Source organism: Halyomorpha halys, unplaced genomic scaffold (assembly GCF_000696795.3).
Source record: "Halyomorpha halys isolate HHAL.00 unplaced genomic scaffold, Hhal_1.1 Scaffold2071.1, whole genome shotgun sequence".
NCBI lineage: Eukaryota > Metazoa > Arthropoda > Insecta > Hemiptera > Pentatomidae > Halyomorpha > Halyomorpha halys.
This window is the reverse complement of record NW_027112318.1, coordinates 81,013-99,530: the sequence shown is the minus strand read 5'-3', so window position 1 is coordinate 99,530 and position 18,518 is coordinate 81,013. Positions and strand designations below refer to the sequence as shown.

The following is an 18,518-nucleotide window of genomic DNA, read 5'->3' as shown; positions in this document are numbered from 1 at the left end:
GTTTCGTGCTTTATAATTATATTTCATTTATATTTATAATTCTATTTCACTTTATTTTTATAATTCTATTTCACTTTATTTTTCTCTTTAAATAATTACGAAAACACAATTTAATTACTTCTTTTGGTATTTTTTATTACGTATAACAGATTTTCTGGTTTAAATGTTATTCAAAAGGCCATTCCTTTTAAAGAAAACTAAAACCATTTCCACGTCCTTCTGGTCATCATTCAGAGCATCCGATACACTCGGTCCTACTCCCAATCTACTCAAGTTCGTGGAATAGAAATGACATTCCTCAAATATGTGACTGATCGTAAGTACACTGTTACAGTATTGACATTTTGGCGGTCGCTGCTTACTGATCAGATTTGTATGAGTTAAACTGGTATGACCTATTCTCCATCTGGCATTAGCTACCTCCTCCCTGCGATTGGAACGGTTTGATGTGTCCCACATGGCTTGCCAACTAGATGATATTTCATTTTTCATCGGAAGACTTATTTCTTGGGGTGTCAGAATGGCTGCACCCTGACCTGGAAGAGCAAGTGCTTCTTTAGCTGCAATGTCCGCCAGTTCATTTCCAGCGATACATCCGCGTGACCCGGCACCCATATAAAGTAAACAGTTTTTCCCAAGTTTTCGAGCATGTTAACGCCTTAGTAATTGCTTCTTTCATAAGCAGTTCAGTTGTTTCAAAGCACGAGTTATTCAACCAAAACAAAGTTTTATTAATTTTTTTTGGGCGAATACGTTTCTGTAAATTCCGCATATTTATAAAAACAATGAATTAAAATTTACCTTAGTATATGTAAAAAAATATAGATTAAAACAAGAAGTATTTGAATACTTTATAGTGGTAAACGCCATACAATTTGAGTGTCTTGAGTGCCCTTAAGCAATATGTATTTACTGAAAACAAATACTAATGAGCGGCACTAACACTTAACTATCGGAATTTACTCTATTAATACCTATTTCCCACACTCAATATTTTTTTCAGTCTTTTGACCACTTCAATAATACTGTCATTAATATTGATCTTTTGAGTGCCGCTTTGAATACCTAAGCAATTAAAACAAATATAGCAATAGTTACTTTTTTATTGCATTAGATCATGAAAAATTATCATTTATCTATATACTGCATTGCCTATGTACTTGGACCATTCAACAATTTTCTAGCTTATGAACATTAAACGTAACAATAGAAACTTCATTTCTACCTCAAACTTCAATTTCAGACTTTTGTACTTCAAGATTCAAGATTGTCCCATGCCACCGTTTAAGGGGTGAAATAAAAACAGTACAGTTAATTTAGTTTCCAATTCCTACGAATAAAAATTATATATGCCAAATTTAATCCAAATCACCTAAGTCGTTGAGAACTGAAATCTTATCAATACTCTCAAGAATTCTATATCAAAATGCATTTTGTCCATTCCATGTTTGGTCAGAAATGATTATGGACGAAATTTTATTATACAAGAAACTTCAAAGCGCTGTGAATAGATAAAAAGAATAAATATGACGCAAAACATTTTATACTTTCTGCCAACAGTGATTTGCAATTTCCGTACATAATTAATATTATCAAAAAATGGACTCTATTTTGATTAGGGGGTTTTCAAAAAAGAATGAAGAGGATAATTCGTTTAATTTACCTAATTTTTACCAATATAATGAATATTTTTCAGTGCATGTTGAAAATTCTATATAAACTGATCATTTGACCTTAATGATTGAGTCGGTATAAGAGTAATAATTACTACTCATTTTTTCTGGTTGGTGGGATTAATTTTTAACCACTCTTTTTCTACTTCACTGAATCCTGAAAGTTGGTTGGTCGAATATTACATCATGCTGGTCGCTATCTTGAAAGAACTAATTAAAATGACGGTTATAGAGAGGTGAATATTCATACTTTAATTACATTCAATTTTTAATAATAATTAAACGTATTAATTAAGTCTAATACAATTACAATTTAACCTATTTTTTAGATGGATTTTAAAATTAATTTTTTTAAAAATAAAAATACGATGGTTAAGAAACTTATTACTCCCTGGGAGTAGGAAGGCCTAATATGGCAGGTTTGTCAATATGGCCGCCACACATTTTAAAGATTATAGTCAATAATTTGGAAAAAATTATTAGAAACTTAACCATTTAGATTAGTAAAATTTAAATGATTTAATCCAGCAATGTTTTGTCGATCATAAGGAAATTTAGGAAATTTGATCTTTCCTTGAAAACTTCCTACGTCATTAATTGACGTCACATAAAATTACGTCAAACCTTAACCCTGGATTGACGTCTAACGATGGAGGCATATAATGGGAAAGTTTCAATTATCTTAACCTAAAAAAAAAGAACAATATAAAAAACATTCCAACAAAACTTAATTTTTTATATTAAAATGTACCAGTATGATAAAGAAAGGTATATATAATCTCTTAAATGTGATAAATAATGAAACAGACTTTATAGTTTATTGCAAGAATATGGAAACCATTATAGGAAGTAGATTTTGTTAGATTGGTGATCTTCTGTATCCTAGCAGGAAAATATGATAATGGCTATTCAATTTTAAAGTCTGTAAATAATTGACTAGAAAACATATCACGTGCTTTGATATACATATGTGTATAGTTAATAGTTTAATAAGAAACGAAAGTGCTGTCCATTGAGTGTAAGTTAAAAAGAATTTTAAATCTATCGTTTGCTAAGCTGACGGCGGGCTTCTATTGCTAAAACTTTTTACAATTTATATATATGTATATATATATTTTTTGTTCATAATTTTATTTTTATACTAAGCGACTACGCTCAACCGAGTATAATTCGAACTCGAGCTAGTCTAATCAGCACTTAACTGTGTAAAAAGTTTAATGTACATTCATGAACGCTAAAAGTTTGATACCTACATAATCATTAACTATGATAAGTATATTCAATATTATACTGTCATGAAAAATATGGAGAGAAGCCGGAATGAAAAAATCATTTCTGCTGAATAATATATATGGCGCCTAGGGCAGTGTCACAGGAATTTCCTTGACGCAACTGGTAGTTTAATATTTCTCGTCTACAAAGGATATCTATCCGACATGCAGTGGGTATATAATCCAATAGATTATAAAAATATACATGCACCTATAAAATATATACGGAAGAATAAATTATAACGATAAATACAGGAATGAAATGTCTGTCATACGTTTTAAATTATGATTATTAAATTCCAACCCGTAGTATCGCCAAATAGTCTGAAAGAATGAACGTTGGTAGGATTTTCAAGCTTTTTCCAGACTGTCCAGCAGTAAATGACAACTTGACAGTTTGTCAGACAAAAGGAAAAAAAAAACTCATTTTCCCTCAGAAATACTCTCAACAGTTAATTTTCGTGGTTCTGTTCTCCATTTTATGACCATATTTAATTATTTTTGAAAAAGGAAAATACAAAAAAGCCCTGAGCTATAATGGCATACATTTTCAGAACTAATTTAAAAATCTGAATATTTAAATTCTTAATGCTATTCGACTTTTTTTTTTTTACAGCCGTTTACGTCACCAAGCTGAATGTTTTCTTTTCAACTTAACTAAATTCTGAAAGGAACCTTCTTTGAAAATAATTGGAACCAGTTTTAAGGTTTTTTGTTCAATCTACAGCACAATCTAGAAAGACAGCAGATAAATATATTCAAAGATAAAATTAATTATCCTTATTAAAGAAAATTTGTTTGAATAACTTAAATAACGTTCAAGAAGAAATTCTATAGATCATAGATAATAACTATACAGTTAAATTCTAGAAATTATTAAAAACAAATAATTTTTAGTTAAAAAAATACTGTTAGTTATCAGAAATTTAAATTGTATAAAACGTTCTGTGTATAGGATCGATAATTGAAGTATTTTTAAATATTGAATGTTGTGAGCTTATAAAATATTAACAAGCAATCATTCCTTCTAAATAAAAAATAAATCTAACGCCAAAAGCTGCAAAACATTCCCAACCGAAAAGTATATCTTAAGTATAGCTTGTATCTTTATCTTAGTTAATAATTATACCAAACACATCAAATTAAGCGGTGTAATCAGATAATAACTACAATTTTTAGACGTAAGGTATTTAATAAAATACAATTTATATATAATTGAATTTACGCTTGTGCCTTTTCAATGACTTAAAGTTTCCCATCAAATTTGAACTACTGTTTTAAATTAAGGATCATTAATCAGAAATTCATTGTTATCACATTAAGGAACTACTTATTATTTATGTTTGTGATTACCTTTCAATTTGTGATGTAATTTAAAATAGAATGTAAAAAAATCACGGATGAAGAAGGGAAGAGGATTGAGTGAGTGGAGAAGTCACTAGGAAAATTTTAATGGAAAACCGTCAGTGAATTGGTGCCGTAATTCTTGGGAAATATTTCCCGCACTCCAATCTTTTCAAGCTTGTGGTTTTTATTTACGATTCGGTTTGCTTTGGAAAGGCTTAGTGTTATTAATCATGCCTGTGATTTCAAATGCAGAGTCAGTTAATATACATTTTTTATATTGATTCTGCAATGGCAATGCTGGAGCAGCCCAGAGAGAATACCAGTGAAGTTTCCCTAACAGAGAGGTTTCAGGTCACGCAATGTTTAGTAGCATTGTTCTCTTCCCTTCTTCCTCCACGACTTTTTTTTTTAATTACATAAAAAATTGAACTAAGAAAAAACATAAATATAAAACTCTGCCCTTATGGCTGAGTGGTCAAGGCGTAGAATCACTACACGGAGTTTGTCTGTGTAAATATATACAAAGACGCTATTTAATGCTAATTTCGCAGATAAGTGACTATGAAGTCTTGGTAAGATAGTTAATTTTCAAAGTAGTATTAATTACATCTTTGAATTCATTAATTCACAAAGTGTTATTCATTACATCTTTGAATTTCTAAATTGTAAATTTGCACACGCACGCACGCACGCAAGCACACACACACACGCACACACAATATATATTATACACAATTTAGAAATTCAGAAGATGTAATTAATACTACTTTGAGAATTACCAAACTAATCAAGATTTCATAGTCCCTTATCGGCGCAATTGGCTCTCACTGCTAACTAAACAACCATCCAACTCTATTAGTTCAAGTTCCGTCCATATTTAGAGGGTTCCTGATGTTTGACAACTTCGTAAACACACAGGTAGTTTACCTAACAGTTTATAAATGGAAGTTTAATATACTTAACCCACTGGATGTAATGAAGAGTTTACAATTTCTATGTGTGTATATATAATTTATTTTCGGGAAGAATTAATATTTCTGAGGAGTTAGAAAAAAAACAAAAGGAAACACTTTAAGTTAAAAAAAAAGAAAGTTCTATATATATTTATTTTAATATCGTAATGGACTGTCAAAGTTATGATCTCCAGAACCAAGGTTCTCTAACTCATCCCTGTTATTTACCAGGAAATATTTTCATTATGCTCTCTGTTCCAGAGCGCCATACTTAAGTTCGTGATGGAATTCTTAATAAACATCTTCCCACATTATGAGTGTTTTTTCCTCAATTATTCACTAAATATAGCGGTTTGGATCAGAATGAGGGTTTTTTGACAATAAGGATAGTCTTTTACTGAACTGAATTTCAATTTTCTGTCAGCACATATATCTTGACATAAACACCCACCGATTACAAACTCATACATATTTCAATTTGTATATGGATAGCTCAAATTTCCACATTACAGTATTTTTTAATAGAATTGTTGATAATTCAATATATCTAATACTGTTTAAAGAATGTAAAGAATTTTATTGATGATTTCCTATTATGTAATATATTACTAGTGAAGAAGTACTATATTTCGTAAGTAAATAATAAACTTGAAACCATTAACACATGATTTATGGATTTTTAAAAATTTAAATATTGGTTTATTTACCCTATCAAATAGTTATAAACTATTAGATTGGTCTTTTTTTCTTTCGAACCCTTCATCAAAACAGAACCAGCACCTTATACATATATAATACATGAAATGTATTATATATAGTTTTACTGAGTCTTCTCCCTTAGATTGCCTTGTGTCATTACAAGGTGTTGATATGAGTCCAGCTAAGGTGTTATAGTCTAGCTATAGCCTAAGGCTACGGCGTGGATTAATGGAACGTGAAGGGACCGATCCCCTGGTAATTAGATTGGTCAAGATTTTCACAGTTTGAAGTAACTTTAATGCTAACAAGACTTACGAGAGTAGCATCATGCATACGAGTAATTATAAACGCATAAAACATTAAAATGCTCAGTTATACATCACCTATCTGTGTTCTCAGCGAAAATATAAGTTAAAAATCTAAAATCAAGAAAAAATATGAAGATATATCCGTTTACAATTTATTTAGGTTTAAAGATATTCATTTCTGAATTTTAAGACTATAATAAATAAATTAATGTGCGAATTTATTAATAAAATATTAATATTCACATAAAATATTGATTGTGAGTACCTCGAGCATTAAGACAGACTCGGCATCTTTCTTTCACAGCATATTTTTTAATATTATCCAAAAAACCAAAACACAAAAAAAATAGTGGTGTCAGGTGTAGAGTGCTTAGCAATAATACATATGAGGAGCGTGTCTTAATGCTTAAGTTAATCGCTTTAAACAACATTATATATGAAGGTTAATGTTTTAATTTAAATATTAAAGTAGTTGGAACACATATTCATTTATTTATTATCACCTTAAAAATTCGTAACAATGAAAATGTTTAGACATAGTAGGCCTGAATATCTCTTAAACAAAGCGTTAAAGGTCATACCATCATAAGGAATTTCTTTTCTGATTTTGAAATACATAATTAGTATAATTATGATCTTAATCTTGGTATAATAACAAACCATATCCGAATGGTGGAAATAATTTTAAAATATCGAATTCTCAATTTATCAAATGCTTAAGACATCACTGGATAGTAAACCAGCTAAATATCAATAAATATTCTATCTTCCTAGAGGAAGCAGCTACGTATTTACTATGCCTTTGGACAAGTAACTACTCAGTCTGTTTTATCTAGTGAGACGGTTTAAGAGTATCTAATTTGCATTGAATAAAAAGTTTAAACCTCGTTTAAGGCGGTTCCCAGTTAAAGAAATATAATGAGGTGTATATAGTTGACCGTAGATTAATCCTTGAAGAAGTTTGTCGGGGGGTGCGGTCAGCAAAGAACAACATAAATAAACAAAACCAGGCATAAAATAAATAAATATGCTTTTGTTTATTTATGTTGTTCTTTGCTGACCGCACCCCCCGACAAACTTCTTCAAGAAAGAAATATAATAATTGATGACGAGTGAAATAATATTTATGAAAGTCCACAAGGATATGTATGGATCGAATGCTGGGAAACATCGTACAGCATACACTTTGTATTTCAAGTTTTGTGATTTTTCTGTAATAAATTGATTATAAAAAAAAACAAAAAAAACTATGTATTAATAATATTCCTATACTTAATATTAGTACTAGTCACGCCCAATTGACATAAATTTTGTAAAATTGTTGGAACTTCTGTGATGAGGAAAGTATTTTAAAATTAATAATTTTATATTTATAATAAATCAATACACAAACGCACGCACACAGAGATGTTTTTCGATAAACTCTTAAGGGAGGGAACAGAAGAGTTATAAGAGATAAGGAAGCTTTTAATACTTATACTAAATCTGTTCTGCTTTCAGCTACTTGTCGTTCGATAAATGTTTAGTTTCCTGACATTTACCACCGTTTTAAAGGTCAACATTCTTGAGAATATCATTCATTTATAGAAAGATCGTCAAATATAATAAAATTATAAAAGTCTAATAAAGAAATTCGATATGTAGAAATCATTGCAAAAAGCGAAAAAATATTTTAACATATAGTAGATTATGATGGCCTAATCAAATTAACTTAACAATTTCCTACACACCAACGCTGCTCTATAACGGTTAAATTTTTATCTTAGGAAGAATTAACCAACAATGGAGATAAATTATCTTTATTGTCATAAATTATTTATTTTTAACCATATCATTTTCAACATGTTGAAAAAAATTGTTAATTTTTGAAAAAAAAATTACGGATTCTTCAAGATTTTTTTTTTTTTATACTGATCTCCATTAAAACGATTTTTAAGTAACTCATTTTATTAAAACAAAACCATTTACACAAAACTATACGGATACAAGGCCTTTAGACGAAGTAAAAATTAAAAAAAAAAAGAATAGATATCTAAAACATAGGAATGACAAGACCTGAGTTGATTGCCTATAAAGCGGTTTGTTTATAGATAACGAGACGAGGAGAATCAATATGTCTAATTTTAAGAAAACTATTCATACATCCAAAAAATATCTTCTCTTAGCATCTAATATTTGCTTTTCTTAAAGGGCTATAGAAAATGATGCCAATGAAAATAGTGTAACAATTATGTCTAAAACTGTAGTAATTAAAAATGATTTATTTAATCCGTATTGAGACAAATAGATTTGAAGGAGTCATAGGGATTATTTATTCATCACACATTTTGGGGTTTTTAACTAATTTAATAATTTATTTTCATAACCTATTTCCATACAAATAAACACGTACAATATTAAATACATTATATTGAGTGCATGATATAAAAAGCTATCAACTAATTGTTACTGTGCCCGACAGACTACTACTAACAGGTGTTAGGTATCTAGATATACTTATTTTCATATATTTTTGAAATAAATTATCAGCAAATAATACAATTTTTACATATTTCAAATCCTTACGACCAAAATATTTTTTGAAATTATACATCAAATTTCTCCTCGGTTTTTCCAACGTTAGTAACAAAAAAAAAAAAAAAACGAAATAGACAACACTAAGAAACAAAACTGTAAGAATGATAGTTATTACAGATTCAAACGCCAATGTATCTGCTTTTAAAGTCATTGCAAATTAAAAAATGATTCGTTTTCAAACCTACTGAGGAATCTACTGGATAAATATCGTACCCATTTCTAATTTTCTTTAGGAATATAAGAACTGGGGTAAATGTTTCGGTAAGGAATTTCTTGTCAGAACACATTTAAACAAAAGAAGGCAGGGAGAGGAGAAAATGGACCCTCATTTAGGAGCAGACTGCTATCTCTTACTCCCTCTCTTCAAAGATTTAACTCTTTCCACTGAGTAAAGGTGGGGGGGCAAAATGAGATAATTCCAAGGGAGTGCCAAGAACAAGGCTACAGTACTCTATGATTTTTCCACTTCCACAGACTTTTTTTTTATACTAGTGGTCTAACTAATTATAATTATTTTTTTGAGACCTCCATTTTTTTTCTAAAATAAAGAAGGGAGTAATTTAAATTAAATTTCTTATTCTTAGCAATGTTAAAGACATTTCTCTCTTAACCTTCTATTATTTAAATTATTTTTTCTTCGTTACAGATCATAACAAAAACTCAATAGTTTTTAGTTCACATATTTGGACTAACTCATCCTAGTATTGGAAGATTATTGATTGACCGTGTGTAAAGATGAAAGGAATATGGTCCGGGTGCGGTCAAGAAAAACTCAAATAGTAGAAATATACTAATTTAATGAGCCAACGTTTCGCCCCACGTTGCAGGGCTTCTTCAGGGCTATTTTGACGACAGTCAAAACTAAAATGAGCTAAAATCATTTTAGTTTTGACTGTCGTCAAAATAGCCCTGAAGAAGCCCTGCAACGTGGGGCGAAACGTTGGCTCATTAAATTAGTATATTTCTACTATTTGAGTTTTTCTTGACCGCACCCGGACCATATTCCTTTCATCATCCTAGTATTGTTTGGTGAGTTGAAATTTAAGGGATTTTCTTAGTGGAATTTAAAAATTCTGAGTTAGAATAAACTAAACCTCCAAATGTATTGACGAAATACTAATGTGTTTTTATTATAATCTGCAGGTAAGAAAAAAAAATGTATATAATGAAATATAAAAAATATTTCTGAGCTAAAAAAATAGCATTTTGAAAGGTTTTTTCAGATCCATTAATCATTCCCTCAGGATTTTTTCTTACATAATTAGTGATCTTAAATGTCTTGTGTGACAATTAATTAAATTTATTTCGGGGCTAAATACGTGAAAAATATAAAATATGAATTAGTTGTTTAGTAGTTAAGTTTTCGTCCTATATATCAAATTAAAAAAGGTATTTATTATATATAAAATATTTTAAAAATTCAAAGATAAATTTAATAATTTGGTTAATTTAACATTTCGAGGTACAAAAATGGTTGATATAGAAATGCTTCCAGATATAAATTTACGAATGAAAAAAGTTATAATTACAAAGTTATGGGTAACATTTCAGTTTTAACACCTTCTCCAGTAGCTGGGCTAACATACTCCATGGACCACATGCTAAATCTCATAAACTTTATCGATAGAGTCTTCAGTTAGTATCCATTGATTTTTAGAAACAGACGAAAACGGTTTTTCTAAAAATGAAAAACAAAATGAGTCCCTGTCATTTCCTCCCATTTTTTTAATGATTTAACCATTTGTCGTGACATTAGATATTTTTGATTGAACTTACATTGAGAAAGTTTATTGGAATTAAAAAAAGATTAATCGGTCAATAATCTGAATGAGAAAAATATAAAAGACGGTTAATTGGCTGAACCCTCCATTTAATGGGGTAAATTTGCATATAGGAAATAAAGAAAGAGAATAGGGTTTTTTATTATTACATGACCCATCATTTTATTCAGGGCTATTTGGGTTATCTTTACAAAAAAACATTTTCATCATTCAGGTTTTGGGGCTATATTGTACGGCGCAATTATGGTAATACTATCATACTAAGGTAATCATGCCATATCACGATAACCATATAACTACAGAAATCACACCAATAACCTTTATTAAAAAAAATATATATATATTTTGCTTTAACATCTAATCCAATAGGACCACTTACATTTTTAGTTCCTCTGTTTGTCAATGCGACTCCTCAATCAGTGGGATCTGAAGTAATCAAGGCTTAATGCAATCTTCAATTCGAACACCGAAACTTCCCTGTAGGTAAGTTTTCTTTATATTTGAGGAAATGGAAATAGTTTTCAGTAAAGATAGATAAAGCACATAACAAATGATAACATAGTTACTTTATAAATTATCATTTTCATCATTGATGTCATCCCTTTCCGAGTAAATCTGTTGAGACATTAGGTACAACATTCTTCCAAGCTTTATTCCAAGATAGATGGCAACCTTGTTTGGAGGTGTTTTCTCTCCTTGGATTCGTAAGGTGAATAGGTTTTGTCCTATTCATGTCATAAACAAAACATCATACTAGGAAACTCGATTTAGAACCCAATACCACTCAACTCCTGCCTGTGTTGGTTGATTTTTATTTCTTGTCGACCCCACAGAATATAATACGTTATCAAACTGTACGATAACGCATTCAAACAATCGTGATAGAATGTTGTTATTATAATTATCTAAACATATTAATATATACAAGCATTAAAAGATTCTTTTTCGTCAATCTTCAATGTCTAAAGGCAAACTACCTGATCCTACAACCAGAGATCCAACAACCTGCTTTGTCCCAGATGACTATAAATATTTCCCGAAGAAAGGGACCTCCCTGGGATGGAAACACATTATTCAGTAGGCCGTCCTGGTACACAGCCTCTATAATATTCACAACCTCTGGGATAGGCCTTTTGTTACTCCTGATCCAATCTCGTCTTTTTTTCTCAACTATTCCCTCAGCGCTGTCGCAAAATGTCTATGCTTGATAGAACGCATAGTTAATAAACAGGCCGACAAAATTCATCCAATAAATTTCATCTTTAAGATATTAAGGAAATAAAAAGAATACTTAGAAAAAATAAAAGGAAGACTTAATATTCCCAGATACTATTTTAAAAAACCAGCAGCAACAATTGTGGAAGCATAACACCTCATACGCATAACTCATCTATATTTTCGGTTTTCCAAACTAGTATATTCTGGCTACTTTATAATTGATGTAATGTTTTATTGAATCAAAGTTAAAATTTAGAAAAACTTTATTCAGTTTGCTTTATTCAGTTATATGCTCTGAATATAACTGATTTTATATCATTAATTAAACACTCTGAGAAGGAAATACTTGGAGATTCCAAGAAATATTAACTCTTATTTGTACTGACTACTAAACCGTTGGAACTAAAAGAAGAAAATAATTGAAAAAAAAAATGATTATAAAAATATTGAAGGAACTATTTAGTATTCTTAATTTTATTTTATTTTTCATTATCATTTTTGTTATAAATATAATCTCTCTATATATTTAAATTAATTCTCATCATATGCAAAAAATGTGAATAAGTACCAATCATCAAAAGATCTCTTAAACGTTAATCATATTATTTTATGTTCCCTATATATTGGTCTTAAACGATTTTAAATTTTATTTTATTTTTTTAAATATTATCGCAACTGAGTTACAGCATTTTTAAGAAAACTTTTCTCACAAAAGAAAAAAGAGCTGAGTTTTATTTCAACTTGAATTTATTTTATGTTTCGATTATCATTTCTTAAGGGCCTTAGGGATTTTTATTTTTAAGTGCGATGGTATACTGCGACTGAGATAAATACAAAATTGGGTACATCACATAACTAATAACATTAGCATTTTGATTCCTACTGTGTACAACGGTTAGTAGCTAGAAGTTATTTTATACTAATCTATTTAATTTTAATTAATTTAACTAAAATTAAATTAATTTATTTATTTAGTTAATTCATACCAAAATGCTGATAACATTTTATTCCGTTCACACCGAATACGATTAGTTTTTTTTGGGCCAGTGTAAACCGTATATATCAAAATATTATAAAAAAAAAAATTCAAAATTCATTTCGAAGGAAAAAAGGTTTTACCCGTGAGAAAAAAAAAAGAATCATCATACCTATCTGATCAGCAATTAAATACAATTCTACAATATCTCCAGGTTAAACGTTGTAATTATTCCCGTGATCTATTTCTAAAATCGAATCCAATTTTATCAAAAAATCTTCCCGGAGAGGTAGTCATGAGATGTTGCATGATACGAGTTTCATGAAAAGCACTTCACCAAAACCATAACAAGAATATAATTAAATGATCAATATTTATTTAAATTAGTAATTCTATAATGATATGTAAGGTTTGAATATATCCTTCTTGAACAATTTCTATTTTTTTTAACGTGTCGCTAACCATAATAACAATATTAATACCTGTTAAAACAAAACCCAATGAAATAAAAATATTTTAGGAATTAAAAAAAAACCATAACTGATCAAGTTAATATATTTTAGAAGCCGTACAAATATAAGATAACAAAATATTGTTTTCCAAATTTATATTTAGATTCAATTGGCTAAACTTCAAACCATACAAAAACTATTGCTACTTTTTTGTTTGAAATAAAATATCTAACAATTAAATTATAAAAACCAAGATTACCACGAATCATTTTTCACGAAATCCTAAAATAATTAACCTAATAACTTGGTTCAAATAGTAGGAAAAATATTTATTTATTTTTTTCAAAAAAAAAACAATTCTCCCTCCACTTCAGGTAGTGGAGAAGTAAATCATAACTGTAACACATATAGGGGATGTAGCTATAGTAGTAAATTTAACCTTTAAATTAAATATTTGATAAAGATTTTTTAAGGAAATGATATAGTTTTTTTTGTAAGTTGTTTATTATTTAAAATAAAGAAAAGGTTATGTCGTGCAAGCATAGTGAATGATTTCGAGTGTTATAAAAAAAAAACTTTCTTTAACGCATGCCATAGAATATGTTAACATATGTCACACCTATATCCTACCCTTTGCTATTACCTATTTATTTCAATATTATATAAATACTTTTTTTTGTTTTAATATAATTAAAAAATTGCAACCGCATTGTGGTGTAAGATGTAGTTTATTAATTTTAAATAATATTAAATAATATTTTAAAAAATATGACAGAAGAACTAGGTCATAATATATACAACTGCACACTACTATGTATATAGTATATGTATATACTTGTCACTTAGAGTGTACTCCGACAACTCTATTTGATTTCTCTTTTAATTCTAGAATTAGAATGATCTTACTTATGAAAAATTAAAAGCATACACAATGCTTTTAATAGTTTAAATTTTAAAACATTTGTCCATCATTCAAGGGCCTTAATCATTTTGTAGGGAAATAATGGGTTAGGCGGTGCACATATTGATTGATTTTTAAGGAAAGGATAGGATACATTTCTTTACATGTTTGTTATAAGATGTAAACCTAAATATACAATACCTAAAATGTAAACTATACTAATAGTTAATAATGCATACATAATCAGCTATCATAATTTAAAGTAAAATGAGTCAAATGTTGACTTTACAAATTGGTATTAATGGTTAAAATTATTCATTTGATGATCTATTCCGTAACTCTAGGTTTCAGATGTTTTTCATTAGTGATTTCAACTCTTGAACTAATTATTTCAACAAATGTATTATTAAGCCAGACAATGATTATATGTTTATTCCTTCTTTTAAAGGTCGAGAATATGTCTATATAATGAAATCATTTAATTATTCATAAATAAAAATGAACGTTATGAGTACAGTCCACCGTGCAATAACTTTTTAATTAAAATAGTTACTAAACTACTAATTACTCACGTGTGACTCCTCGTTCTACGTCCTCGTAGAAGGCATGGTGCGCCAGGTGGGCTATGACCTGCTGAGGGAGGCGAGACAAGGCTTCTAGCCGCCGCAAACGACCACATATCAGCTCCACGTCTCGCACCGACCTGTCACCCGGTCTGCAAAACGACATAAAATACCATTCAATATCATCTGGAAGACCGTCATAACCGTGACTAAGACCGTCATCATAACCGTGTAATGAATATATATAATTTATAGAATGATCAAATAAAAAAAAATTAATACACATAAATCTACGTTATTATATGATAGTATTTCAGAAATTTGAATTTTCCACTAGATAAATTGATTTTAAAGTTTTGTCTATCACACAAGTTAACGAATTTTAAGATTTTCTATTACAGTAAAATAAAATGTTAAATCAACCTTTGAAACAAACTTAGCACTTAGGTTAAGAATAAGTTATTTTATGTCTTGTGACAAAAGTCTGATAATAGGATATTGTTCTTATGTTAAATTCACAAATTAATACAAGGAAGAGGACTTGAGGTAGGAGGATGTTTAGACTTGAATTCAATCTATAATGTTTGAGTAGGTAATAAGCAGCGTGAGAGAACCAACCTAATTGGATATCTATAAGAATTAGGATAATAATAAAAGTCAATTAATAGTAAGGAGGCCCCCTCCATCAGTAGTTTTATTACAGGAAACTACTGAAGGGGGTGGTTTGGAATTGCCTGGCGGATTCTAAGAAGAATTAGGATATTTATAAGTGACCATAGAAAGGGTCCATACCAACCTCCAGGATCAGCATCGCACACATGGATAGCATTATAAGCCCCTTGTCAAGGAAACCTTTCTAATAATTTTTTTGTACCCTTCATTAAAATAATGACATGAGTACTTATATACATACATATATAATATATGAAATGAATTCTACATACTTTACTATATACTTCTCCGTTCTAACACTGTTCCCACGAGAGTATACTTGGGTCGACTATAGTGTTAGCACGTGCGGTTCAGGGAGGCAATGGACTATTTACTCCAAAAATTATAAATTATAATATCACACGTAAAATATCCAGACGAAAAACAAAAAAAAAAAAGAACACTTTCGGTAGTTAATGATTATTAATTACAAAAATATTGGTTCGATTTAAATTAAATTTAATTAAATCATTTTCTTTGGTAATGGAAAATATTTTCACGAACTGTTTTTTTTTTTTTAGGAAGTTACAGCCAAGAAAGTAAGATTAAAATTGGATCTGTAAAACTAGCAAACTTTCAAATCAAAGGAAACATCTTTTCCAAGCAAGGATTCCTTAGAATTATGTTCCAGAAATCAACAAGTGAGTTACTTGCAACCTGTACTGTAATTAAAACCTAAGACCGTGAAATCTGATAGTTTTAACAAATTAAGTTCCATAGGAAAATCATCCACTGGGAGCGGAGCCGTGGAAAAAGAGGGTTATAGTTGGAAAATCCTTATAATATAATAAAATATAAGTTAAGGCAACTTAATGATACTAAGTCTGAAGGTATAATAACAAAATACTAGCTTATCAAACTACGACTTATTCTTTAGCATGGAACAGTAAAAGACAGTTTCCTTTCTTTAAGGACTAGCGCCCACATATAACAATAGTGACAAATTAGTTCCCTAATTTCTGTTTATTAACTTCACTTAAGCTTGGTATACCTCTGCTCAAGAACATTTAATGAAGCAGGAAACTAAACGAACAATTGTATAGTAAAATTAAAAAAAAAAATAGTATAAATAAATACTCTAAAAATATATTCAAAAGTCTATCAACCTACATTACTAATACTAATCTGACAAACAAGATCTGAAGGAAAAATAATGCGTTTTTACAATGTGAACTGTACAACTCTGAACTATCATCTGCTCCAAATCACAAAAGTTGAGATGGCTAGTGGTACTATTAATCATCTCTCCAGCGAATGGGAACAAATTTACCACCGCTGACAAGGTCAGGACGCTGTCCGGTTGGATGACGAGGAACCATTTAGAGGAGATTAGCAACGTGTCCGTGACCTGGATGGAAATCTGATGAGGATCGATGGATTGTGGGCGGATCTCCAAGAAAGGGGGTTGAAGAAGGGTGGAAGGTGACAGCTCTGATAGGCATGTAATTATCAAAGGGTCTTTCCAGGAGGATTCATTAGGATCAACCACTGGAAATAGTTTACGCCGTCAAAACAAACCAATGAACAAATGATGAATCCGCGAATAAGCGGTCTTCCATGCCAGTAAATTAAGATCGAATTTTAATAATCAACAATTCTAGGATGGACGGATGTTTTTGCTGGATATTAATAGAACCTAACTAATTAGGGTATGGACGAATCGGTCAGTAAATTAGTAGATATAATCTCTAGTCAGAAAAAACAAATTAAATTATTTTTCACCCAAGCATTTGTGTCTTCATACGTAGATATATATTAATCCGCTTATTAGATTTAATATCTTCATGCAGTTAAATTTATATTATCTGATACCTAGAAATCAAAAAGTGAAGGTGTAAGGTAAGTACCATTTAATTTTTGAACTATTTTAGAATTACAGTCGTAAAAGTTTCGTTACCAGTCCATTACTTACCGGTAATCAAAGCAAGGGAAACGGGTTAGAAAAACTGTACATGTATCGAAATAACGAAGAAAGCTAGGGGAAATTGAATTGGTCTTGGCCCCCGCTTTCTCACAAAGGATAAACTAGGCCTCCATATTTTCTTTGTTTATTTCATCTCTGAGGAAAGGCAAGCCCCAAAACAAGATGAACGTGGAGTTATAAGGTTAGATAGAGTCTCGGTTCCCGGGCAAAACATAAATATCATAAGTGGTTTTGTTTTGCTTTTTTCTTGAAATATTTATTGTACAAATATAATAATATACTATCCCAACACTTTTTAGATAGAGAGAGCCCAATAATTACTTAATAATCATAAGTAGGTTTTACATGCAAAGTTGCAAATATTTTTTTATCTTATAAACTAAGCGTATTTCAAATTCTTTTCACTCCTAGATATTTTTAACAGTACATTTATTCAACATTTTTAGGAAAAAACTTGTAAATATAACTAAAAAAAAAAAAAGTTTAAACATACTACTGCTATTAAATATCCATATACACCATATTCAATTTAGATGTAAAGCATGTTTTGTTTTTTTCCTTTGACTATTACAAATTTATTCGAAAATTAAAAATATATTTAAAAAAAATCTTTTCTTTATATGATATTCCCATTTAAGGATCATTAATTAGACATAAACATACTCCATCCGATGAATACATACTAGAAGAACGGCAAAATATTAGTAATAAATATTATTCATTAAATGTTAAAAACTACATATGAAATTATATATCAATACAAATTAAAAAAAAAAAATAACGTAAGAATACAATTATCTACGTTACCGATCTTCCATTATCGTTCAAAAGAGTGGCTATAATATACTAGGAGACGTATTTTTTTTTCTAATTATTAAAACTTATACAATATTTATAACTAATTATATTTATATTTGTTATAATATTATATAATTATTTAATATTTTTTGGGGTATGAGAAATATTTTTTTTATAAACCATTTAGAGCAGAGTTCGAATTCTTTCAAAACCAGCCTTATTCATACATTAATCCATTTATGAATCAGTATTAATATTTGTAAGGCATTGTCAGTTTTTAGATGCAGTGATCGATTGCATCGAATCGGGCGGTACTCTCCTGTTTTATTATATAGAATTGTTAAAAAGTATTTCATGATATATATA

General features: G+C 29.5%; 1 protein-coding gene across 1 annotated transcript in view; it reads right to left on the bottom strand.

Annotated features, from left to right (window-relative positions):
• LOC106691083 (rap guanine nucleotide exchange factor 4-like) overlaps positions 1 to 18,518 on the bottom strand; it is a 126,483-nt gene that overhangs the window by 45,719 nt on the left and 62,246 nt on the right. Inside the window, exon 2 of the mRNA XM_014436740.3 lies at positions 14,729 to 14,871. Coding sequence (XP_014292226.2) covers positions 14,729 to 14,871 — 143 coding nt within the window. The remainder of the gene's footprint in view (positions 1 to 14,728; positions 14,872 to 18,518) is intronic.